The sequence below is a fragment of the Vipera ursinii genome (genome assembly GCF_947247035.1).
Source record: "Vipera ursinii genome assembly, chromosome: 6".
NCBI classification, from domain to species: domain Eukaryota; kingdom Metazoa; phylum Chordata; class Lepidosauria; order Squamata; family Viperidae; genus Vipera; species Vipera ursinii.
Genome location: NC_139515.1, coordinates 7,355,024 through 7,380,109, shown reverse-complemented (window position 1 = coordinate 7,380,109; position 25,086 = coordinate 7,355,024). Strand labels below are relative to the sequence as shown.

General features: G+C 43.8%; 1 protein-coding gene across 1 annotated transcript in view; it reads right to left on the bottom strand.

The window, feature by feature from the left end:
- Window positions 1-7,039: 7,039 nt before the first annotated feature.
- LOC310642126 (NADH-cytochrome b5 reductase 3-like) overlaps window positions 7,040-25,086 on the bottom strand; it is a 34,428-nt gene continuing 16,381 nt past the window's right edge. Inside the window, exons 2-9 of the mRNA XM_083365552.1 lie at window positions 24,819-24,950; window positions 21,827-21,899; window positions 19,124-19,230; window positions 17,513-17,642; window positions 15,990-16,073; window positions 15,134-15,219; window positions 14,126-14,225; window positions 7,040-10,755 (exon numbers count right to left, since the gene is read on the bottom strand). Of these exons, the coding sequence (XP_083221678.1) occupies window positions 10,583-10,755; window positions 14,126-14,225; window positions 15,134-15,219; window positions 15,990-16,073; window positions 17,513-17,642; window positions 19,124-19,230; window positions 21,827-21,899; window positions 24,819-24,950 (885 nt within the window). The 3' untranslated portion in view covers window positions 7,040-10,582. The remainder of the gene's footprint in view (window positions 10,756-14,125; window positions 14,226-15,133; window positions 15,220-15,989; window positions 16,074-17,512; window positions 17,643-19,123; window positions 19,231-21,826; window positions 21,900-24,818; window positions 24,951-25,086) is intronic.

Here is a 25,086-nt window from a genome sequence, read left to right as displayed (position 1 = left end):
AGTCACCCAGGCAGCTTTCGGGCCCAAGGTGGGACTAGAACTCACTGTCTCCTGGTGATTGGCCCAAAGTCACCCAGCTGGCTTTTGGGCCTAAGGTGGGACTAGAACTCACTGTCTCCTGGTGATTGGTCCAAAGTCACCCAGCTGGCTTTTGGGCCTAAGGTGGGACTAGAACTCACTGTCTCCTGGGGATTGGCCCAAAGTCACCCAGGCAGCTTTTGGGCCTAAGGTGGGACTAGAACTCACTGTCTCCTGGGGATTGGCCCAAAGTCACCCAGCTGGCTTTTGTGCCTAAGGTGGGACTAGAACTCACTGTCTCCTGGGGATTGGCCCAAAGTCACCCAGCTGGCTTTTGTGCCTAAGGTGGGACTAGAACTCACCGTCTCCTGGCTTCTAGGCCAGCATCTTAACCACTGTGTCAAATTGGCCACTGTGGGAAATAGGATGCTGGACTTGGATGCACCGCTGGGCTGATGTAATAGGTTACTGTTACAAGCAAGTTTACAATGAGAACTGGTAGGCCTTCATTTAGTGGCCGAAGTTACAATGAAAAAAGTGTGACTAATAACCAGTTCTCATAGTTACAACTATCACAGCATCCCCATGGTTCACATGATCAACATTTTTGCTCCTGACAACCGGCATGTATTTACAACAGTTCCAATGTGCAGGGGCTGGACTAGAAGACCTCCAAGGTTCCTTCCAACTCTTGTTATTCTGTTATCCTGGAGTCATATCAATGCCATTTGTGACTTTCCCAGCCAACATCCAACAAGTAAAATCAATTGGGGAAGCCATATTCACTTAACAACCACGGCTTTAAAAAAAAAAAGGTCATAAAATTGAATGCAACCTAAGGAACAATTTGTCGAGGAATTCTCTCTGCTAGACTTATGCAAGCGTGTGGAAGCGGAGCTTCAAACATCTCGGTGAGAAATGAGGAAAGATGCAGCTACTTTAATGAGTATTGTAAAACAACGAGCAGATTCCTTAAAGCGGCAGTTTTTGTCTCCCCCCCCTCAAAATTGCATTGAAATACAATGGGAATATTTCCTAATAAAGGGGCTGCTTCAAAGAATAGCACATCCAAATTTAGTTAAACTTGAAAAAATCTTAGCATATAAGGCTATTCTGAATGGAGTTGGGAAATTAAAATCTGAACAAGAGTTAGAAGATCAGGGCATTGACGGTGGTCCCGATTGCAAATTCAATCGAAGTACGACAAGATGTTAAAGCATAGGCTTTTTATAAAGATCAGACAGTGTTTGATCAGGTGTGGTTGGCTTCTGATGAAAAAGTGTGTGTGTGTGTGTGTTCACTAATTTTGTTTTTATTTTTTTTAATTTTAATTCCATTTATATCCCGCCCTTCTCCGAAGACTCAGGGCGGTTTACAAGTGAATGCCTACCAGTTCTCATTGTAAAGTTGCTCGTAACAGTAACCTATTAGATCAGCCCGGCGGTGCATTCAAGTCCAGCATCCTATATATTGAATTTAAAAATGGAAGACAAAAAAGTGAAGGAAACAATGATCACATGGGCAAAAAAAAACTTTGGGCATAAGATAGAATTAGAGAAATGGCAAAATCTGTCGGAAAGAAGTTACAAACTGACAAGGGCTACTTCGTACAAAGAAAACCAATATAAAATGTTTTATAGATGGCCTTTCCTACCTGTTAGATTAGCAAACATGCTTAAAAATAGGTCTAGAAAATGTTGGAAATGTAATCAAAGGATAGCAGAGGGACAGCAGAGTCCCAAAGCCCTTTTTCCTCAATGCTTTTGAAAATGCCCTTTGCAAATGCCTAGTTCTGCGTAACTTCATTCACTAAAATCTAATAACTGTATTTCTGATGGGTTTTTTTAGTATTTTTTTTCTGTATCAATAAATGGTTTTTTTTAAAAAAAACAAGGTTTTTTTAAGTAGTTTAAAATATAGATGGAGTGGCAGTCAGGAAATGTGACTTAAGTTTTCCTTTGATGTGTAGGGAGCTGTGTAATGCCGCTTTGTCATGGGCAAATGCACATGACTTTACATAAATGTGGAACTGACTCACTAGCTGGAGGGATATGTAGTATTTGATAACCTTCAAATAACGGGCAGCGCGTTTTGTAATGGAAGTTTCATGCATGCTAAGAACTCAGTAAACAACGCGATGTGATTGTTTTTCACAGCTGTATTTGTCCAAATGGAGTTTCCATGCATTTTCAGTAACTCAATATGTAACTTTGATATGTGTGTGTGTGTGTGTACACACTACCCCTTAAGTTAATTCTAGAACTACTTAAGACATTTGAAGAAAAATTGAGGGAAGACTCACTGTGCAGAGAAAAGATGATCTACCTTATATCAATATATTTTTTATGCAAATCAAAACAGGAACTCCTACTCACAGAAACTCAGGTTGTTCCCGATTTGTCTGCAAGCCATCGTAGCAGAAGGCTGAGAGTTATACAACAGAACACACTCAGGTACTCAACAGTACATGCACATAATCCAAACAACATGCTGTGTTTGATCCTATGATCAAAAACAACACAGCAAGGGTCTGCAAAGTGCTCCATTCAATGGGGGGGATTTCTGAGAAACCGAGTGTTTCATCCAGGCACAGACAAGTATAGGGTCCAGATCCAGAACATAAATGTTCTAGTTGGGTTTCCTGCAGTGAGGTCAATGGGTAAAGGAGAAAGTATTTAGATGAGACTCTAGAAAGAGTGCAGAGAAGAGCAACAAAGATGATCGGGGGACTGTAGGGTAAAACATATAAAGAACAGTTGCTGGAATTGGGTATGTCTAGTTTAATGAAGAGAAGGACGAGGGGGGACATGATAGCAGTCTTCCAATATCTCAGGGATTGCCACAAAGAAGAGGGAGTCAAGCAACCTAGAACTAAGGAGACATTTCCTGAGAGTGAGAATAACTTGGAAGAGGAAATAGGAAGATTGGGAGAGGGAACTACTTGCCTCCAGAAGCTGTGAATGCTCCAACACTGGAAGCTTTTAAGAAGAGATTGGACAACCATTTGCCTGAAATGGTACAGGGTTTCCTACTGAGCAGGGGGTTGGACTAGAAGACCTCCAAGGTCCCTTTCAACTCTGTTATTCTACTCCACTCCACTCCACTCCGTTCCATTCCATTCCATTCCATTCCATTCCATTCCATTCCATTCCATTCCATTCCATTCCATTCCATTCCATTCTATTCTATTCTATTCTATTCTATTCTATTCTATTCTATTCTATTCTATTCTATTCTATTCTATTCTATTCTATTCTATTCCATAATTATTCTATTCTATTCTATTCTATTCTATTCTATTCTATTCTATTCTATTCTATTCTATTCTATTCTATTCTATTCTATTCTATTCTATTCTATTCTATTCCATATTCCAATTTCTATTCTGTTCTGTTCTATTCTATTCTATTCTATTCTATTCTATTCTATTCTATTCTATTCTATTCTATTCTATTCTATTCTATTCTATTCTATTCTATTCTATTCCATATTCCATATTCCAATTTCTATTCCATTCCATTCCATTCCATTCCATTCCATTCCATTCCATTCCATTCTATTCTATTCTATTCTATTCTATTCTATTCTATTCTATTCTATTCTATTCTATTCTATTCTATTCTATTCCATATTCCATATTCCAATTTCTATTCCATTCCATTCCATTCCATTCCATTCCATTCCATTCCATTCCATTCCATTCCATTCCATTCCATTCTATTCTATTCTATTCTATTCTATTCTATTCTATTCTATTCTATTCTATTCTATTCTATTCTATTCTATTCTATTCTATTCTATTCTATTCTATTCTATTCTTGACCTAAGGCTGATGGACGTGCCTGGAGTTGGGGTGATGTAGCAGGTAAGGAGAAAGGAAGAGGAAATAGGAAGATTGGGAGAGGGATGGATGGATGGGCTTTGTGGGTGAGAACTTCAAGTGCATAAAACTTACTCTACCTGGTCCATGAAAACCCTCCAGAACTGGCCAAAACCTGAAGCCACCAAGATGTTCCAAGTTTCACTTCTTCCCAGAACTTCCAAACCACAATGCATCCCATGGACACGATAGAGCATATTCTTAAAACATAGTATCTAATGGACTTAAAATAGGCTTCTATGGCTTTTTGGTTATATGACTTGGAAAAGTACAAATTTTATTCTGAGATGCAGACAGCTGCAGAGACAAGGTCCTTTGGAGGTGACCCCTCTTCCCCATTTAATAGTTTGTTGTTGTTAGCTGCGAAGTCATGTCCGACTCATCGCGACCCTATGGACGACGTTCCTCCAGGCCTTCCTGTCCTCTGCCATCTTCTGGAGTCCATTTAGGCTCAGGCCTCCTGCTTCAGTGACTCCATCCAGCCACCTCATTCTCTGTTGTCCCCTTCTTCTCTTGCCCTCAATCTTTCCCAGCATTAGGCTCTTCTCCAGTGAGTCCTTCCTTCCATTAGGTGGCCAAAGTATTTGAGTTTCAGCTTCAGGATCTGGCCTTCTAAAGAGCAGTCAGTTAATAGCTGAGGACATGTAAATAAATAATTCAGGCACATAGGAATGCCACTTTGCTGACAAAGTCAGAAAGACTCTTACTTTCTAAATATCCATGGAAAAATTTCTGCCATGAGTTCTTTGCACCGAAAGCCACCAAATCCTGTATGAACAGTGCCGGGCTATGTTTGAATCCCTCTTCTATCATCTGGTTTCGGAACAAAATGGATGGATTGCAGAGACCCTGATCCAGATGTTGTTGGACCTATTCTGGTTGCCAAGTACCACACCGCAGTTGTGATTCATACCTTCCCTAAGAATGTTATGAGTAAGAGTTGACTTGCTCTCTCAAAACAACTCATCAGAATGAAATGGGGAGGAGAGGGAAAGGAACCAGGTTATTATTATTATTTTTTAAAACTTGTAAGAAAAGGCAGATCTGGGGTTTTTTTGGGATTAGATTAGTTGGAGTCGTTTTCCTCTGTTGGAAAATGTGATTGCAGAAACAGGAAGCCGAAAGGAATATTCCAAAGCAATAGGCCAGAATCAGTGGTGGGATTCAGCCGGTTCGCACCACTTTGGCAGAACCGTTAGCTATTTTTTTGTTGCCCAGACCCAGCCCAGAACAGACTTCCGGAAGCAGCATCCGCGCAGAGAACCGGTTGTTCACCTATTTGAATCCCACCACTGGAACGAATTATTCAGTTAGTCCTCCACTTACAACAGGTCATTTAGTGACTGTCTGAATTTGCAGTGGCCCTGAAAAAAAACGACTTGTGACCATTTTTCCACACTGATGACCTTTGTAGCGTCCCCACGCTCGTGTGCGATCAGAATTCAGATGCTTCAACAACCGGTTCGTACTTATGACGGTTGCCGTGTCCTAGTGTGTGTGTGTGTGTCATGCGATCCCCTTTTGCGACCTTCCGACAAGCAAAACCAGTGGGGGGGGAGTCAGATTCACTTAACAACCGATGTTACTAACTTATCAACTGCAGTGGTTCACCTAACAACCGTGGCAAGGGAGGTTGTAAAAGGGGGGCGAAACCCCCTTCACAAATGTCTCACTTAATGAGAGAAATGGTGGGCTCAATGGTGGCCATACGTCGAGGACTACCTGTGATGGACAAACCTTGAATGGGTGTGGGATGTAATTTTTCATCCAGTCTTCAAACCAAGCAGAAGTACTCCTGAGACCCGTTTTTAAGGAGAGTCCACCGAAGGCATCCATTGGCTCCCTTTGATGGTTCCAGCTGCAAGAGATGGTCCTGTGTATGGTGAGGGAAGAGTCTTGGTCCTGCCTCCTTGCAGGCAGCCTGGTTGTCGGTGCAGCTGTTCCCTGGCTGTGGCTTCCCTCTCTGGCCTGGTCTTTGCAGCTGGCTAACTGGACTCAGCCCCTCCTTCCTTGTTCCCCTCCTTTTCTTTCCCTTTCTCATTCCCATCTCCTTTGTTCATTTCTTTCTTTCCTTCCTTCCCCTCATTTCTTTTCCCATTCTCACCATCCTCTTGGTTTATTTCCTTCCTATTCCCTCCTTGTTCTCATTCCCTTTCCCCTTCTCACTCCCATCTCTTTCCTTTGTTCATTCCCTTCTCATTCCCATCTTCCTCCCTCCCTTTGTTGTGATTCAGGGTCAGCCTGTGGGTTCGGCAGCTGGGTCAGACGACTCAGAGGAGGAGGGGGGTGTTGAAGACCTTGCTGAGGGGGTTGAAGATCTTGCTGATGATAGCCCTCAGCCAGGCCCCTCCCACTTGGTCACCACGGAGACCCAGCTGTGTGAGCCTGACAGCGTGGATGAAGATGACCCACAGCTGGCCCTGTTCAAGGATGCCCGACGCAGGAGGCAGTCAATTAGGAGTAAACAGAGGAAGGCAATGGGGCTTCTCAGAAGGAGGCAGAGAGAAGCCACGCCCTGAACTCTATATAAGGGGAATGTGTGGGGAGGGCTGGTTTGCTGAAGGCAACCGCTGGGATGGTTCATGTTTCTTAAAGCTCTGGTTTCTTGGTTCGTGTCTTGTTTGTTTTTGTAGCTATAAATTTGGCAGGCGTAATTCCAGCCTCTTGCCGTTTGTGGAGGGGTTGTCCCTGCCTTTTCTGCAGGGCCGGTAGCAGGCTGGTACAGAACACCCTTCCCATTCCCTCCCTTTTCCTTCTTCTTTCCATCCCATTTCCTCCTTCCCTTCCCTCCCCTCCCTCCCCTTGTGGTGTGGTTATTAGAATCATGTTACTTCTCTTCTTTCATTTGGGGGGGGGGAACCGAGAATGTCAATTTCTGAAGACGCCTTTACAAATAGAACCCAATTCTTATTACTGGACTATCCATCTTGTTGCAAAAGTGTGTGTGTGTGTCTGTGTGTGTGTGTGTGGGGGAGACAACCTGGATAGCTGGTCACTGACGTCCTAAATGACTCTGCTGACTTTTCTCTTTGTGCATGATCTTGTTAAAGCAGGGAACCCCAAAACAGGAGACCAAAACAAGCAGAATGTCTTCCAGTTGATTTTAACCCAACATTAATAAACCAGAACTCGAAAAACATCTTAAGGCCGGGGGGGGGGGGGAGTTTTATTTCTACCACAAAGAGCTGAAAAAAGTCAAACAGCTGAAAATAGGCAGGTAAAGCAATACAAAACAGTTTGTATGACCAGGACCGGCGTCGTTCAGCCTCAATACGGTTAGTAAAAAGGGTGTTTTACTCACATTAAGCAAAAGGGAGTGCAATATAAACTTTTTTCTGCTGCAGAAGGACATTTAAGCAAAGACTCTAGTGCATAATCAAATTTATCCATTTATCCATTGTCCTTGTTCATCCTCTAGCGTTCTCTCCTTCTTGATCTGGTCAAACTGCATGATAAGCTCAAGAGATATTTAGGGAGCAAAGATGCATCCAACTCAAGGTGGTGGCCATGACTTCACAACTGAAGTCTCCTCCCTTTTCATTTCTACCTCTTGCAGACCAGCGCCCCAAAGGGCTCAAGACTTCAACTGTGGAGCTGCATCCACTTCCTTTTCACGCACCTCTCCTGCAAGCACCATTATCAATGTACTTTTTGATTTTATCCTCCCCGCGAAGGAATCCGTGGAAGTCTTCAGACCTCAGCTCGGCCTGTGGAATCAATGGATTTAGCCCTATCCTCTCTTCATGAGGTCCAGATTGTGACATGCATGTTCTGGAATGATTACTTCTGAATTATTTCAACTTGGAGACACGCTCGTGTGCCTCGCCTTCATTTGCGAGGGCACTTTGATGCTGGCAAAAAGCTCAGCTTGAGCACAGAGCTGTACTTTGAAACTAGGATGCTTCCAATATGCTTGAAGCAACCTTTCCCGCCAAATCTTGCAATGTTTAGGATGTCTCCTGGCACACCTTAACTTCATAGCATTGTTCTCTAATGTGTCTGACCGTAACTTCAAGCCCTCAAATGATGCTTTGTCTGTCAGTCTGCATCTGATTCACTCCCATCCTGAATCTCTAATCATCAGTTCGATGACCCCACTGGTTCCTATGCAGCAACCTTTATATTAGTTATGTGTAACTAACTCCCAAGATGATTAAAGGAAGGGTTTTACAAACTGTCTACTTATTCATGGGGATAAGGCATCTGTGCAGTCAAAGCCCTGCCTCCATTTTAGGCGTGCCAGGGGCCTTTGATTTTCTTACTTGCTCTCTGGACACCCCCAGGCCAATCCCGTCGTACGAAGGGAGAAAATGAAGCAGAATGAGGCAGGGGGGTGTTACACTTCAGCCTGATGCTCAAAATATCAGCTAGCCCTTTAAGGAAATGAGATTTACTTTGTCTAGAATAGCAGGGTTTTTTGTCCCTAAGTTCTCATACAAGCTTTGAAACCCCAATCTAGATTTTTTTTTCCCTAGGCTCTTTCGACTTGGCATATGGATGTCATCAGTTTCAATCACGGTTAAGGAGCTTCTTGAGGCTTGTTAATCAGGTCACTTGAAAATGCAAGATGGAGGATTTGGGAAGGGTGGACTTCAAGTAGACCATTCTTACTCAAGTTCTCTTTTTCATGCAAGATTGGAGGATTTGGGAAGAATGGACTTCAAGTAGACTATGTCTACTCAAGTTCTCTTTTTCATGCAAGATTGGAGGATTTGGGAAGAATGGACTTCAAGTAGACTATGTCTACTATTTTGGATGCAAGATGGAGGATTTGGGAAGGGTGGACTTCAAGTAGACCATTCTTACTCAAGTTCTCTTTTTCATGCAAGACTGGAGGATTTGGGAAGAATGGACTTCAAGTAGACTATGTCTACTCAAGTTCTTTTTCATGCAAGATTGGAGGATTTGGGAAGAATGGACTTCAAGTAGACTATGTCTACTATTTTGGATGCAAGGTGGAGGATTTGGGAAGGGTTGATTTCAAGTAGACCATGTCTACTCAAGTTCTGTTTTTGATGCAAGATGGAGGAATGGGGAAGGCTGGACTTCAAGTACACCATGTCTATTCAAGTTCTGTTTTTGAACAGCAGATGATATCTGTGTTCATGGCCAAGAAGGCAGGAACAGACTTCCAACTTCTCCTGTTCAGGTTCTGATTCATAAAGCATCTAAGATCTTTTTTTAAAAAAAAAATCTGGGGTGATTAACTTTGGAGCAACTGGTACCCAAATCATATTAAAATACGTCTGGAAAGAAAAAAATAATGCTGGCCAGTTGCGGGGATGAAAAATCACCCTTGACATCAGGAATTCTGATTTTTTTTTTCTATTGAAAACAATACATGGACATATTTTGTAAGTGAGCTATATTTAGGTATACAAACATGCGTATGTAGTTAGCTAATCAAAAAGGGACCCACTGAAGGCTGGTGTGGTAGAATAATAGAACAATAATGCAACAGAAAGGTGAGTTGGGAAAAGAAATTGTTTTAGATTGATACCATTTACTATACTTAAAGGAAAATATAGGCAGACCTAGAGTCTTTTCATCCACTAACAGGCTATCCCATCGTCCACCATTCAACCCCTTTAAACCAAATTTGCATTCCTTTGTTTTTTTCCAATGGTCATTTCTGGGAGACAATTCTGTGCTCAATGCTGTCCTTTTGACCATGGTAGGTTTAGGGATTCTTCCGTAGGCACACACCTTTATTCCACCTTACGCAAAGCCCGGCTGCAAGTTTTGTCCCCAGACAAAGGCCCGAAGGAAGAGACGATACCAATCCCTCATTTCTGTCCTATTGGTTTTGCCCGCCATTACGATTCAGTATTTCAAGACTGGGCCTCCCTCTTTCATCTCCATCGCTTGGGAATGATAGAGCCGATCAAACTGCTGCTTTCTAGATGAGTTATGTTTCTACAGGTTGACACGTCAAATGATTTCCTTTCCCTTCCCCTTTCCTCTGCTAATGAAGACACAAAACACGTCTGTGAAAGACAGGTCTTGCATTTAAAGCTTGGCTGCAAGAAACAACAGGGAGAGTGAAGTCACCGCCTTCACGGTTTCCCTGCTGGCCTCCTAGATCAGGGGGGTCGTCAAACGTGGCCCTTTTATGACTTGTGGACTTCAACTCCCAGAATTCCTCAGCCAGCCTCCATTTTGTTTGTTAGATTTAAGACAGGGGTCTTCAAACGTGGCCCTTTTGTGACTTGTGGACTTCAACTCCCAGAATTCTGGGAGTTGAAGTCCACAAGTCATGAAGGGGCCATAGTTCCCCCATGCTGGCTGAGGAATTCTGGGAGTTGGAAGTCTACAAGTCATAAAAGGGCCACGTTTAAAGACCCCCTGTCCTAGATGCTGTACAGAACAAACTCTTTGGTGATTTGAGTGCCTAGCTACATTTGCCCATCCAGGATGAAAAGAGCCAAACGTCATTCAATTGCCTTAGGACAGATTTGATACGCAGAGCAAAGCAAAGAGTAGGATCTACAACACGGTTAGTCGGTCTACCAGAGGCTTCAGCTTGGCGGGATTAGAAAGACACAAGAGTGCACAAACGGGAATTCCTCTGAAGGTTGGTGCCACCTCTCTTAACTCAGCTGGTTTCTGTTACCTGGTTTTCCCCCCAAGAGCTCTTCTCCTTCTTTCCCCTACTTTCCCCTTCTACTTTATCCCAACTCCCCGCTAGTAAGTAAACCACATCTCTTTGGTGTAGCCCAATTTCTCCAGGTTGGGAAGGCAGGCATACTGGATCATGGGCGGTGGGCCGCACATCAGAATCAAAACATCATCTTCAGGAGGAGGCATGTGTTCTTTCAGCATGTCTTGGTTCACGAATCCTTCGCTGTAATCCCACTCTGTGTTGAAAAAAAAAACACTTTTCTCTTAGTATCTCTTTCAAAAAAAAAAAAGCACTGAGATACACTAGGGCAGAGGCCCCCCCAACCCCCTCAAACCTTTTGGGTGCCAGCGATTGGTTTTGTGGACAGAGGCTTTTCCATGGACCAGAGGGGTGTGTGGTTTCGCATGCTGCCTGCATCCCGCTGTTCTGTCCCAGCCCACGTGAGTCCTTGTTATGCTCACAAGGAGAAACCCCTCTTCCAATCAAGCAGGCAGGAAACGCAAGAAAAAAACCGACCCCTTTTATTCTCACAGACCTGAGTCAATGTCCAAGGCAAATAAACACAGTCCACAGAAACTCGATTCTCAACACGAACGGCTGCCTTCGGCAACCAGCACCTCCCACACCTTCCCTTTCATAACTCCTAATGCCCTCTCCTTTGCCTTTGGAGCCGCCCCATTGCATTCCTTTGTCCTACTCGCTTCTCTTGCCTACACTTTTGTGCATCCTGGATTTGTCCCAAGTGTTCTTCATCTCTGTCCAACTCAGGCTCCCAACACAGCCGTGTCTCAGCCTGAGCGCGAGTAGAGGGGCCAGGCTCCTCGTCCGACTGTAAGTCTTGGAGCTCCTCAGAGCCTTCCTCTGAGTCTAATGTCACACTAGGCCCCTCCTCCTCCTCATCTGATTCCTCAGACTCAGCTGCTGGATCCACTGGCTGGCAAGGAATCGCAACAACAACAGATTGGGCTTCAATTGTTTGCGCAGGCCGGTTTGTGACCTGCCGTGGACCGATGCTGGTTCACGGACTGGGGTTTGGGGACCCCTGCTCTAGGGATCTTCAAAAGGGGCTTTGAGATGGATGGCCAGATAAACGTTGCACCATCTACAGCCCTTTCCATCAGTTTCATCACTTTCTCGTGATTGAACAGTATGACGGGCAAACATCTGACTCTAAAAATTAGAACTAATAGCCGATTCGCACTTGCAAACTTTCTGTTATGAAGACACTTGCCTGAATAGGCATGAAATATCCTAGTTTGACGTTGCCGTTGGTAAATTTGGGATTACTCTGTAAGCAGAACCCTTCTAATGAGACACCTGTGGGTGTCTACTAATCCTCGGGGTTGAGACACTGAGCCCTGCACTTAGCTGTATTTTCTCTAAACGGTACTCTTCAGAGTTTAATGAAAGGGGTCACTGAGCAAAGCCCAAATCTGAGAAGGGTCCCACCTGAAGGCGGGACAAGAAGCAACGGATGGAAACTGATCAAGGAGAGAAGCAACCTGGAACTAAGGAGAAATTTCCTGACAGTGAGACTAATTAATCAGTAGAACAGCCTGCCTCCAGAAGTGGTGAATGCTCCAACACTGGAAGTTTTTAAGAAGAGTCTGGACAACCATTTGTCTGCAATGGTATAGGGTTTCCTGCCTGAGCAGTGTGTTGGACTAGATGACCTCCAAGGTCCCTTCCAACTCTTCTATTCTATTCTATTCTATTCTATTCTATTCTATTCTATTCTATTCTATTCTATTCTATTCTATTCTATTCTATTCTATTCCTAATCTCCTATTCTATTCTATTCTATTCTATTCTATTCTATTCTATTCTATTCTATTCTATTCTATTCTATTCTATTCTATTCTATTCTATTGTTCTGTTGTTCCGTTCCATTCCATTCTACTATTTCTATTTCTTTTTATTTCTATTCTAAATTGGTTTTTGATAGAAGAGAGAATTTGTAGTTCAGGGTTGATCTGTGGGGTCCTTGGTGCTCTCTGAGCTTAGTGCGTTTCCTGCGGACATTTCATGACCCAACTAGGTAACATAGTCAGTGCTATAAAGGAGTGAGGTTTGCGGAGTGGAGGAGAAGACAAATGGGAAGAGTAGGACTGTGGGATCCTTGGTGCTCTCTGAGCTTGGTGGTTTTCTTGCAGATATTTCATTAGCAAATGTGCCGAATGATATTGGCAATGAAACGCTAGCGAGAAAACCAGCAAGCTCAGAGAGCACTGAAGACCTGATTGCTTTTGTTGCTTTCGCCATTTCAGCCATCAATTTCCCCATCTCTTAAATTCCAGTGGGGAGCCAGAACTTTTTCGTGGATTTCATAAGTCCATCTGGTAGTTCCTGCAAGATGTGCTATGACAACAAGCTGCCAGTTATACGTCTGATGCTGACATAGGTCCAAGCTTTGCTGGATGGCAGAAGAGAGGATTCTATGAAGAACGTACTGCCAGAACCTCATCAATTCCCCACATGCATCAGGAAGGAATTTTCTGATTTTACCTTTCCAATTTCCCCCTCCTTTCATCATTATCTTATTTCTATATGACAAATCTATCCTCTTCCGTTCCAGAAGAACGTATTGGCAACCAACTTGCCAAGAAAACAATATGGAGGCTTCTAATAGGTCCCCTCGAAGAGCCAGCGCTTGTCCGAGGACGTCTCCGTGGTCATGTGCCCGGCGTGACTAGGCGCCAAAGGTGCACGGAACGCTGTTACCTTCCCACCGTAGTGGTCCCTATTGTTCTACTTGCATTTTTACGTGCTTTCGAACTGCTAGGTTGGCAGAAGCTGGGATGAGTAACAGGCGCTCACTTTGTTACGCGGCACTCGGGATTTGACCCGGAGATGAGCACCGGCCCCTAGAGTCGGAAATGACTAGCATGCATGTGCGGGGGAACCTTTACCTTTTAATAGGTCCCCAGAAGTTGAGTTTGAATTGAAGAAGTCAAGCTCTTTGACTAGGGTAGATTAGATAACCCATCCCAAGCAGACGAGGGCTTGATTTAAAAAGTTAACTGAGGCCAATCATGGTTAATATGTGGATGGGAAAATCCTAGGCTTGGAAGGTAGACTAGTGAGCTACAAAAACAGCAGAGGAAAAGCAGAAAGCCACATGGCTATCAGGAATTAGGTTTGACTCCCAAGAAAACTTTATATGGCTTCGTTAAAATTCAGGCAATTAAGCAGAATGTTTTAGCGTCATCTAATCTTAATTGTAGGGACGCGGTGGCTCAGTGGGTTAGGACGCTGAGCTTGTCCATCAGAAGGTCGGCAGTTTGGCAGGTCGAATCCCGAGTGCTGCGTAACAGAGCGAGCCGCCTGTTACACGTCCCAGCTTTTGACAACCTAGCAGTTCGAAAGCACGTAAAAATGCAAGTAGAAAAATAGGGACCACTACGGTGGGAAGGTAACGGCGTTCCGTGCGCCTTTGGCGTCAAGTCATGCCAGCCACATGACCACGGAGACGTCCTCGGACAAGCGCTTGGCTCTTTGGTTTTGAAACGAAGATGGGCACCGGCCCGTAGAGTTGGAAACGACTAGCACGCATCTGCGGGGGAACCTTTACCTTTTTAATCTTAATTGTATCATGAATTACTTACTTTCAGGAGCTCTATCCAATGTGTACCACAGCTTAAACTGGGCTGAGTGTTGAGCTTGGACTTCCTCGAGTTCGGAGCGCAGTAAAATATCACTCTCGGTCTGTCCCAGAAACACAGCAATTGTTGTTTTATCTCACAAATTCACTATCGGACAACTTAGAATATTGGTCTCCTCTTAATCCCATTAAAAAACAAAAACAAAAAAACACCACGAACCCAAAGCTAATGTGAAAGACCCTGGAATCAAAATGGAAACAATCAACGAGGGCTTAGCAAAAAAAAGGAAAAAAGAAAAGTGAATTTTTAGCAACAATCTTTGAGTCTGCTCCAAGTCCCGTTAAATGTGAATAAAAATGGTCAGAGGTAACACCGTATCTGTTGTCAAAGTTCGGGGTAATTGCATTTCATTTAAAAAGCATTTGTTCTGAGCTGTTAATCAACCCACCAAAATGTTTCCACTCAGTTCTAGAATGAATCTATTTCATTAGGGCGTTCGGTCTAGAACACTTTAGGCCATTTCTGATTCAGAGCATTTATCAAACCGCTTTGGGAGAACAACTTAATTTGAGAAGGCTTTTGCTTTGGTGTGGAGGGAAATTGATTCGCTCCGTTCTTGCATTAACACATTTTGCACTAGAAGCAGCTAACTTAAGCTTTGTCTCATTATTTCCGCCAAAAAAAAAATTTTTTTTTAAAGGATCCAGAACAGAAGTTGGAATATAATAACTGCTGCTGAGATAGGATTCTGCAGAAGGAATCTGTCTCTTCTTGTTTGGAGCAATTGGAAAAAAAAATAAGCAAGGCTACAATTTCACGTTACGCTTCTCTGGAAACAGAATCCAATGAAAATGGTGGCATACTGTAAATATCTTGAGTGAATCTGCACAAGACTTCAATAATTCTAGCGTGAAATATCAGCAGCCTATTTTATTTATTCTTCACAACATATTGCCCTCGGTCCAATAGGCTCTTTGCTCCTTAGTAAGAGAGCAAAGGACATCATCCTACCTGGTTAGCAAAGAGTAAATGGCAAACTGTGGGATCCTCCTTGTCCTTTACAATTGCTCGGATGAGCTGCAACATGGGAGTAATTCCTGCAGAGAGAGCGAGAGGCAAGGAGGGAGGGAGAGGGGAGTGACAGAGGGAGGGAGAGGCAAGAAGGGAGGGAGAGAGAGGGAGGAGGAGAGACAGAGAGAGAGGGAGAGGGAGAGAGAGAGAGGGGGGGGGAAGAGAGAGTCAAATCAAATGAATCCTGTAGAAGACAAATCTATACAAGAGCAGGCAGAATCTGGGGTCGGAGTCAAAAGAGTAATCAGCCTAGAGTCATTATGTTGCCACAAATGGTCTGAATCCTGAGTTCCATTGACTCTTATGTAGCACCAATTTACAGCTGAATATTGACTAGGGAAGCGGTGGCTCAGTGGGTTAGGACGTTCAGAAGGTCGGCAGTTTGGCGGGTCGAATCCCGAGTGCCGCGCAGCAGAGTGAGCGCCTGTTACTCGTCCCAGCTTCGGCCAACCTAGTAGTTCGAAAGCACGTAAAAATGCAAGTAGAAAAATGACCACTCCGGTGGGAAGGTAACAGCGTTCCGTGCGCCTTTGGCGTCTAGTCATGCCGGCCACATGACCATGGAGACGTCCTCAGACAAGCGCTGGCTCTTCGGCTTTGAAACGGAGATGAGCACCGGCCCCTAGAGTCAGAAACGACTAGCACGCATGTGCGGGGGAACCTTTACCTTTATTAATTGACTGGATTCGTGTGAGCATGAAATATATAAATCATCTTAACTGGACCGCGGACTCAATTCATTGCATCTGATGCATCAACTTGAATAACCAAGGCAGAAAAAGACATTTTGGGATACCTGTTCCACCTGCAATCATTCCAACGGATTTCACTTGCTTCAGAATGGGTTCGGATTTCTTGTCTGGACGAATAGCAAACACACCTGGCGGAAAAGTTAAGCAGGTGAGCAAGTGGATTGGTGGCACTTCAAAATGGAGATTCTCAGTCATCAGGGTTCTGGTTGTCCCAAAGGTGTTTATTCAAGAGGCAACTGGAGTTTCTTTGTTTTTCCTTGAAGACGTTTCGCTTCTCATCCAATGAGCTTCTTCAGCTATGACTGGATGGTGGGGAAATGGAAGGATTTATACTCCTTGCAGAGAGCTGGTCATTTGCATTCTTTTAGAGAGTCGTTGAGGCCACTTGGAGGCTTGTCTGTGTCCTTGGGGTCACCTGAGTGGTGCAAATGGATGTGGAGCCCATTAGCACCACTCAGGTGACCCCGAGGACACAGACAAGCCTCCAAGTGGCCTCAACAACTCTCTAAAGAATGCAAATGACCAGCTGTCTGCAAGGAGTATAAATCCTTCCATTCCCCACCATCCCGTCAGAGCTGAAGTAGGTTCTTGGACGAGAAGCGAAACATCTTCAAAGAAAAAACAAACCAAGAAAGTCCAGTTGTTTCTTCAAAAAAAGGACCTTTGGGACATGTGCTTGGAATGCACGTTGATGTCAAATTTGACATTTTTTTTGTCCACTCCTAATCACAATGATGAATACTTGCCACACATCTAGAAAAAACCCACAATGGGGGGGGGGCGGGGCGGGGGAGGAGTCAGGATATAACCTTGTATTGCTTCTTGATATGCAACCAAAGTCACAATGGACGTAACTTGGGATGCTTCTTCAAAATTATGCTACTTGGGCCCTCCCCTGCAGTCACATGACCGGACTTGGGTGCTCAGCAACTGGGCTGTATTTACAACCGTGGTCACATAATTGTTGTTTTACAGCAGCTTCGACCAAAGCTGGCATTTACTTCCAGCTTTTGGCAAACCACTCCCATTAGTGAACCGTTGCTTCACTCAACAACTACTGTGGCTCCTTTATAAACAGGGTTGCTGCCACATTCACTTAACACCCCCCCCCCAAAAAAAATTGTAAAATGATGTTGCTTGCATGATGGCCGTGATGGGCCTGCTCCGTTAGAGCCATAAGTCAAGGACTACTTTTTTATTTATTTTATTTATTTTAATTTCCATTTATATCCCGCCCTTCTCCGAAGACTCAGGGCGGCTTACAAGCTTAGCAGTAGCCTTCATTCTATGTATATGCCTGCTTATTAGGGCTTTCACACACACCCCAAGCGGCATTATTACAAAGTCAGCTTAATTGCCCCCAACAATCTGGGTCCTCATTTTACCTACCTCGGAAGCATGGAAGGCTGAGTCAACCTTGAGCCTGGTGGGACTCGAACCTGCACTAATTGCAGGCAGCTGGTGTTACTTAAGGAGGCATTAGTCCACTGCTCCACCAAGGCTCTTACTTGTAAGATAAATCAGAGATGACCTTCTCCAACTTGACATTCAGCTGCTAGAGCCTCACCTTTTCCCTTGTAAACAAGCAATCCACTGGGTCCCCGAAAATCAATGGTGTCCCCCATCTTTAGATTCTCCAGGTACTGGGACATTTTCCCTCCTTCAGGAAATTTGGGGTGAACCCCTTTGAAGTAGATCTAGAGAGGAGAAAATACTTTTAAAACTGAATGGACGGGTGGGAAATATGAACTCATGTAGATGCCTACAAATTCATGTTGCTCAAGACAGGTGAAACATATACCACACATATTTAAAAGAGGTCCGTAGGTTAGTAACCGTGTAACAGCAGGAATACTTCAATCCTGGAACATTTTCACAAGCTCACGCCTACTGCTTCAGTGACTCCATCCAGCCACCTCGTTCTCTGTCGTCCCCTTCTTCTCTTGCCCTCAACCTTTCCCAGCATTAGGCTCTTCTCCAGTGAGTCCTTCCTTCTCATCAGGTGGCCAAAGGATTTGAGTTTCCACTTCAGGATCTAGCCTTCTAAAGAGCAGTCAGGGTTGATCTCCTCTAGGACTGACCGGTTTGATCGCCTTGCAGTCCAAGGGACTCGCAGGAGTCTTCTCCAGCACCAGAGTTCAAAGGACTCAATTCTTTGGCGATCAGCCTTCTTTCCTTTCCTTCCATCTTTCCCAGCATTGTTGTTGTTAGTTGCGAAGTCCTGTCCAACCCATCGTGACCCCATGGACAACGTTCCTCCAGGCCTTCCTGTCCTCTACCATCTTCTGGAGTCCCTTTAAGCTCACGCCTACTGCTTCAGTGACTCCATCCAGCCACCTCGTTCTCTGTCATCCCCTTCTTCTCTTGCCCTCAACCTTTCCCAGCATTAGGCTCTTCTCCAGTGAGTCCTTCCTTCTCATCAGGTGGCCAAAGGATTTGAGTTTCCACTTCAGGATCTAGCCTTCTAAAGAGCAGTCAGGGTTGATCTCCTCTAGGACTGACTGGTTTGATCGCCTTGCAGTCCAAGGGACTCGCAGGAGTCTTCTCCAGCACCGTAGCTCAAAGACCTCCATTCTTTGGCGCTCATCCTTTCTTATGGTCCAACTTTCACAGCCATACATTGCACCTGGGAAAACCGTAGCCTTGACTATACGCACTTTTGTTGGCAGGGTGATCTCCCTGCTTTTTATCTATCAAACCCAAAATCTGGGGCTTTGCTGTTATATATTTTGACAGCAGCAAGAAAAATGGAGACACTTTAATTCCTGCAATGGATGAAAGGCTGGAAAAACAGATGGAACTAACAGAGATGGCTAAATTAAGTGCTTCAATCAAAGAAAAAAATATATATCAACCTTTTGTTTCTACTTGGAAACCACTTCTGGATTTTGTGCTTGAGATGGAAAAAACAAGGAAACCTTAACTTTGCTTTTTGCTGATAAGTTTGTTATAGAAATGGCTAGTACATATTAAGTATGTAAAACTAAAAAGGTGAGGCTGTGTTACTAAGTTATTCTACTGCACTAAGAAGAGTCCGGAGTCAATGTTTTTCTCTTTTTTTTTGTTCATTTCTTTTTTGTACATTTCTTTCTCTTCCCTCCCCCATTTTCCCACTATTTTAGTTTTCCTTTGTGTTTTTTGATAAGCTTAATAAAATGATTAATAACAAAGCTTTTACCTTCACAACAAGGTCCACGTAACCTTTGTCATCATCGCTGCTCACAGGTGTATAAGGTCTGATCACCAGATTCCCATCGATCCTGGCCGACAGGTAAATGTGCTGCCCTGAATGTCAAGCAAAACATTAAAAAGGTGAAACGAGACAGTTTATCATACATTTGATGACACAATAAATAAATAGTAAGACTCGAAACTGCCTATCTATACCCAGACCTTACCTTAACAGCTCTAAGGCCCTTGGTTAGGACTTGAACTGTTAAGTTTTTACCAGTGCCAGATGGTGAATCGAATTGAAGATGATGATGATGATGATTATCATTATCATCATCATCATCATCTCTTAGGTCCTTGGTTAGGACTTGAACTGTTAGATTTTTACCAGTCCCAGACGGTGAATCGAATTGAAGATTATCATCATCATCATCTCTTAGGCCCTTGGTTAAGACTTGAACTGTTAGATTTTTACCAGTCCCAGACGGTGAATCGAATTGAAGATGATGATGATGATTATTATTATCATTATCATCATCATCATCTCTTAGGCCCTTGGTTAGGACTTGAACTGTTAGGTTTTTACCAGTCCCAGATTGTGAATCAATTTTATTATTATTATAAATAATAATGATGATGATGTACTACTAATAGTAGTGGTCAAGGCCTACCTGTACTGTAGAGATTTACAAGGAGAAATAACAGAACAACATATATAACATTTATTCCAGCTGCCCCGGGCAGCTCTGTGGATGTTAATGCACCCTTTGTGATTCCCACCCTCGGCTTTGGGAAAGAAGGAGATTATTCTTCCTCTGACTGGCAGGTCCTAGTCGATGCTATCTTGTGACGAAGGGAGGGAGAGGGAGAGGAGAGGGAGAGAGACAGAGACAAACAGAGACAGAGAGAGAGAGAGACAGACAGACAGAGACAGAGAGACAAATAGAGACAGACACACACACACACACACACACACACACACAGAGAGAGAGAGAGAGAGAGAGAGAGAGAGAGAGAGAGAGAGAGAGAAAGTCTGATGCAACAGGGATGAAAAATCCTGCTCTTCTCCTTTTGCAAGTCTTGCTCCGGAACAGACGGCTGAATTTTGTGTAGCAAAGCATGAGGAAAAATAATAATCCTTAAGATCATCTCTGTTTTCATGTACTCTGGGACCCATGGGTCTTACGCGGGAAACAATTCAGTGGCCGGAGGTCTTGTACCCCTTTCCCCCCCTCCACCACCCTCAATTAAACTTGCTTAAAAAAAACACCAAACGATGAGATCCTGTCTTTAGACAAGGATCATTGCCAGCTTTTGACAGAGGCCCCATAGCTGTTAGCAGGAGATAACAGCTGTTAGCAAGCCACAGCACTTTCCATTCAGAAAGCAAAACAAGAGTTGGCCTGGTTTTATTTGGGGGTGGGGTGGGGGAAGAATGGGGGAACAGCTAAAAATATTGCCAAATAAATAAAACCAATCAAAGAAAGAGCCTCAAGCGATAATTTAAATTATTTTGCGACCGTCGTAAGTATGAGTCAGTTGGCAACCCTCTGAATTTTGATCCTGTGACCGCAGGGATGCTGCAACGGTCGTTAAGGGTGAAAAACAGTCATAAGTCTCTTTTTTCGGTGCTGTTGTAACAGTCACTAAACGAGCTGTTGTTAAGTCAAGGATTGCCGGTACTGAAAGCAAAACAATAATTGCCCTGATTTTTGGGGGGGAGGGGTGGATAAGAATTGGGGGTAGGGTGGGGGAAATATTGTCAAATAAATAAAAACCAATCAAAGATTGAGCATGAAGCCTTTAAAAAGATAACTGGAATTGTTTGCACTGTTATTTATCTTCTGGATAAATTCCTAGCAAGTGTTACACATACTGACTGCTATGGGCCTTTTAAAAAGGAATGCAGCACAACACATTTTTTAATTCTTCGTATCCTTGAGGTTCGCTGTACTCCCAGGCTTGCAAGGCACAACACAGGCACAACACCTGCTTCCCCCACGCAATATGCCTCTGGCACAGGAGAGGAGCAGCTGGCTACAATTATGGATTCCACTCCGCAACTAAGGGAAGAAAGGAAGGGCAAACAAAAAACACGGGAGCCATGGTTGCAAATTCGCTTGATACCTATTCCAGGTCTTTCTCTTGGCCACAAATCGTAAACAATCACAATCGCGTTCTGTTTTTTGCCCAGGGTGCCACAACGGGAGTTGGGTGGCACCAGGAGAAGTAAACAACCAAATATTCTTTGGGAAGGTCCAAGGTTGGAGCGGCTTACGGCAATTCGTGGATCAGGATTAAGTTAGCAGGTTGTCTCCTACTTAGCAACACCGTTTAATTTCTTCATTTGTGTTTAGCTTCGGATTGGGAGTTCAGGGGTGATGGATGAAGTCTCCTAGTCATTTAAGAGAGCAGCTCCAGATCCGTTTAAAATTTAGGCAGAATTTTGTCCAATGTCAGTACACTCTTCCTTCTAGCTAACAGAGCTTTTCTTTAAAGAAATTAAAAAAATAAAATAAGCCAAGCAATAAATTGGGAGGAGGAGGAGGAGAAAGAGGAAGGAAGGAAGGAAGAGAAGGGGAAATAGAAAAAAAAGATCTTTCTTTCCAAAGTCACAATTCAATCCAGTGATGTCACATCTCGCTCTATTCTCCCTCTAAAGTACCTTGGATGGGGGTACATATAGCTCATTTTGACATAAACCGCTTACCCACAGGAAGTCCCAAAACATGTCTTGGGCTTGGCAGGGCGAAGCGAAACTTTCTGGTGTCATGACTAACATGCTGAAAAGAGAGGAACAAAAGTTCACAAAACGACAGCAGAGTTATACGTGCTCCATCCAAGCCCAAAGGTTTACAGCCAAGACGGAGCTGCATTTCAGAACAGTGCTGACTGACTGAAGAAATAATTACACACCGTTTCCAAAAACACCTCACCAAGACCGACGGCGTAACAGTCTTTCATCGTTTGAGGAGCTTTCTAGCCACCACACTCAGAAGCTTCTACTGTTTCATGTCCGAGAGGGGCAGTGAACCCAATAGGCTGCATTTAGGAATGTCCCAGGGGGAGTACGTGGGGGTCAAAACAGAGCCTTGGTGGAGCAGTGGGCTAATGCCTCCTTAAGTAACACCAGCTGCCTGCAATTAGTGCAGGTTCGCATCCCACCAGGCTCAAGGTTGACTCAGCCTTCCATCCTTCCGAGGAAGGTAAAATGAGGACCCAGATTGTTGGGGGCAATTAAGCTGACTTTGTAATAATGCCGCTTGGGAGGGGTGTGAAAGCCCTAATAAGCAGGCATATACATAGAATGAAGGCTACTGCTAAGCTTGTAAGCCGCCCTGAGTCTTCGGAGAAGGGCGGGATATAAATGGATTTTTTTAAAAAAAATTGTGGCTTTCAGTATACAAAATTGAATGCCAATTCATTTTTGGCAGGCCACAAATCTAGGGACATGGAATAACAGAGATGGAAGGTCTTCTGGTCCAATCCCCTGCTTGAGCAGAAGACCCTATAACATGGGAAGGCAACCTTGGCTCTTTTATGACTCGTGGACTTCAACTCCCAGAATTCCTGAGCCAGCCAGGCTGAGGGGAAAGGGAGAGGTTTCCAAGCTGAGCCATGCTGGCTCAGGAATTCTGGGAGTTGAAGTCCACGAGTCATAAAAGAGCCAAGGTTGCCTACCCCTGGCCTAGGCCTAGGCCGCTTTATGACTCGTGGACTTCAACTCCCAGAATTCCTCAGCCAGCCAGGCTGAGGGAAAAGGGAGAGGTTTCCAAGCTGAGCCATGCTGGCTCAGGAATTCTGGGAGTTGAAGTCCACGAGTCATAAAAGAGCCAAGGTTGCCTACCCCTGCCCTACACCATTTCAAACAAGTGACTGTACAGTCTCTCCTTAAAAGCCTCTAGTGATAGAGCACCTATAGTTTCTGGAGGCAAGCTGTTCCACTGGTTAACTGTTTTCACTGTTAGGAAGTTTCTCCTTAGTTCTAGGTTGCTTCTCTTCTTGGTTAGTTTCCATCCGTTGTTTCTTGTCCTACCTTCAGGTGCTTTGGAGAATAGCTTGACTCCCTCTTCTTTGGGGCAACCCCTGAGATATTGGAAGACTGCTATCGTATCACCCCACGTCCTTCTTTTCATTAAATTAAACATACCCAATTCCAGCACCTATTCTTCCTATGTTTTAGCCTCCAGTCCCCTGATACTCTTTGTTGCTCTTCTCTGCTGTTGCTCTTCTTTGCACTCTTTCCAGAGTCTCAACATCTTCTTTATAGTGTGACGACTAGAACTGGATGCAGTAAGTGTGATTTTATACCAAGGCTTTATAAAGTGGCACTAGTACTTCACAGTAATAATACATATAAAAGTGGGCAGGGACCCAAGTGCGCAGCCATCAGCTAAATTGATGATTTTTTGACCCTACAGACATAGATATTGTGGACTACAGTGCCCATGTGACAAGACCATACTAAGGTCTAAACAAAATTAAACAAAACAGGAGTCCAAAAATACCACACACTTCAGAACAAGGCTTCTTTCATGGCACACAAGGCTGGCACGCAGATCAGATCCATAAATCCAAAGCTGGAGATAAGGTCACATGTTCAGCAAATATAATGAATTGTGGTCATAAAGGAAACATTTCAGAACTCAAGGCAGAGAGTTGGCTGTTCAAATGGTCTATATTTCTAATTTGCATAAATCAGAAATCAGTGCAGCTGCAAATTCAAAAGGTTAGTTTAGCCTTTTAGGAAAGTGTGTCCAAGCAGGAGAAATTATTATGAGGTCGCTCCACCCCATTTGAAATAATAAATATGGGTGTATTAGATCTGTAAGGGACGCGGTGGCTCAGTGGGTTAGGACGCTGAGCTTGTCGATCAGAAGGTCGGCAGTTTGGCGGGTCGAATCCCGAGTGCCGCGTAGCAGAGTGAGCGCCTGTTACTAGTCCCAGCTTCTGCCAACCTAGCAGTTCGAAAGCACGAAAAAATGCAAGTAGAAAAATAGGGACTACTACGGTGGGAAGGTAACAGCGTTCTGTGTGCCTTTGGCATCTAGTCATGCCGGCCACATGACCACAGAGACGTCCTCGGACAAGCATTGGCTCTTTGGCTTTGAAACGGAGATGAGCACCGGCCCCTAGAGTCGGAAACGTCTAGCACGCATGTGCGGGGGAACCTTTACCTTTACCTATTAGATCTCCAGTTCTCCAATTTCACAAACGAGTCTTTCCATTTGGTTTATCAAGTTACAAACGTGATACAGGCACTGCACACCAGCATCACCCCAAAATTACTAATTTCCCATCAATGTGGAATTTTATTTTATTTTCTACCGTGTGTTTTTCTTGCTTGTAAGCCACCTGGAGTCACTGTGAGCGAGTAGGTGGCTATGTAAAATTTCTAAATAAATAAATAAATGTAAATATAAAGAAGAGTTAGCTCAGCATCCAGTTTTTCAACCTCTCCATATTATGAAAGGCCACAGCGTTAACCTACATTCTGCAATATTTCTCAATGCATAGAATGCTTCAAGTCTGATTGATATTGATAAAACTGCCACTTGTCAACAGTTAGGAAGTATTATTATAGTTTACTTCAATCTCTGCATATGGACCTCAGTTTGAGTATTAAAACATTTTTAAAAAAATCTGCTGTAACAGAGACGGGAGCTTAAGAGAGAGAAATAAGAGAACAGGTTATTTGTTACCTCTTTATCGATCATCCGTAATGCATATTTTACGTCTGGATTTTCCAACGTGATCGGAGGCAAAGATTTCGAGAAAAGCCGCTTGATCAAACTGATCACAAAATAGACTGGAGCCAGGACAATGTTTCCCAACTGTAACATAAAAGAAAGAAGATGTTGCATTCAGTATCCTGACTCAAGAAACAGAAATAAATTAGAAAATGGCAAAGAACGACAACAGAAATAGAAGTGCCTCTTTAACTAAGCATGTAAGCCTCTCGTGTAATTG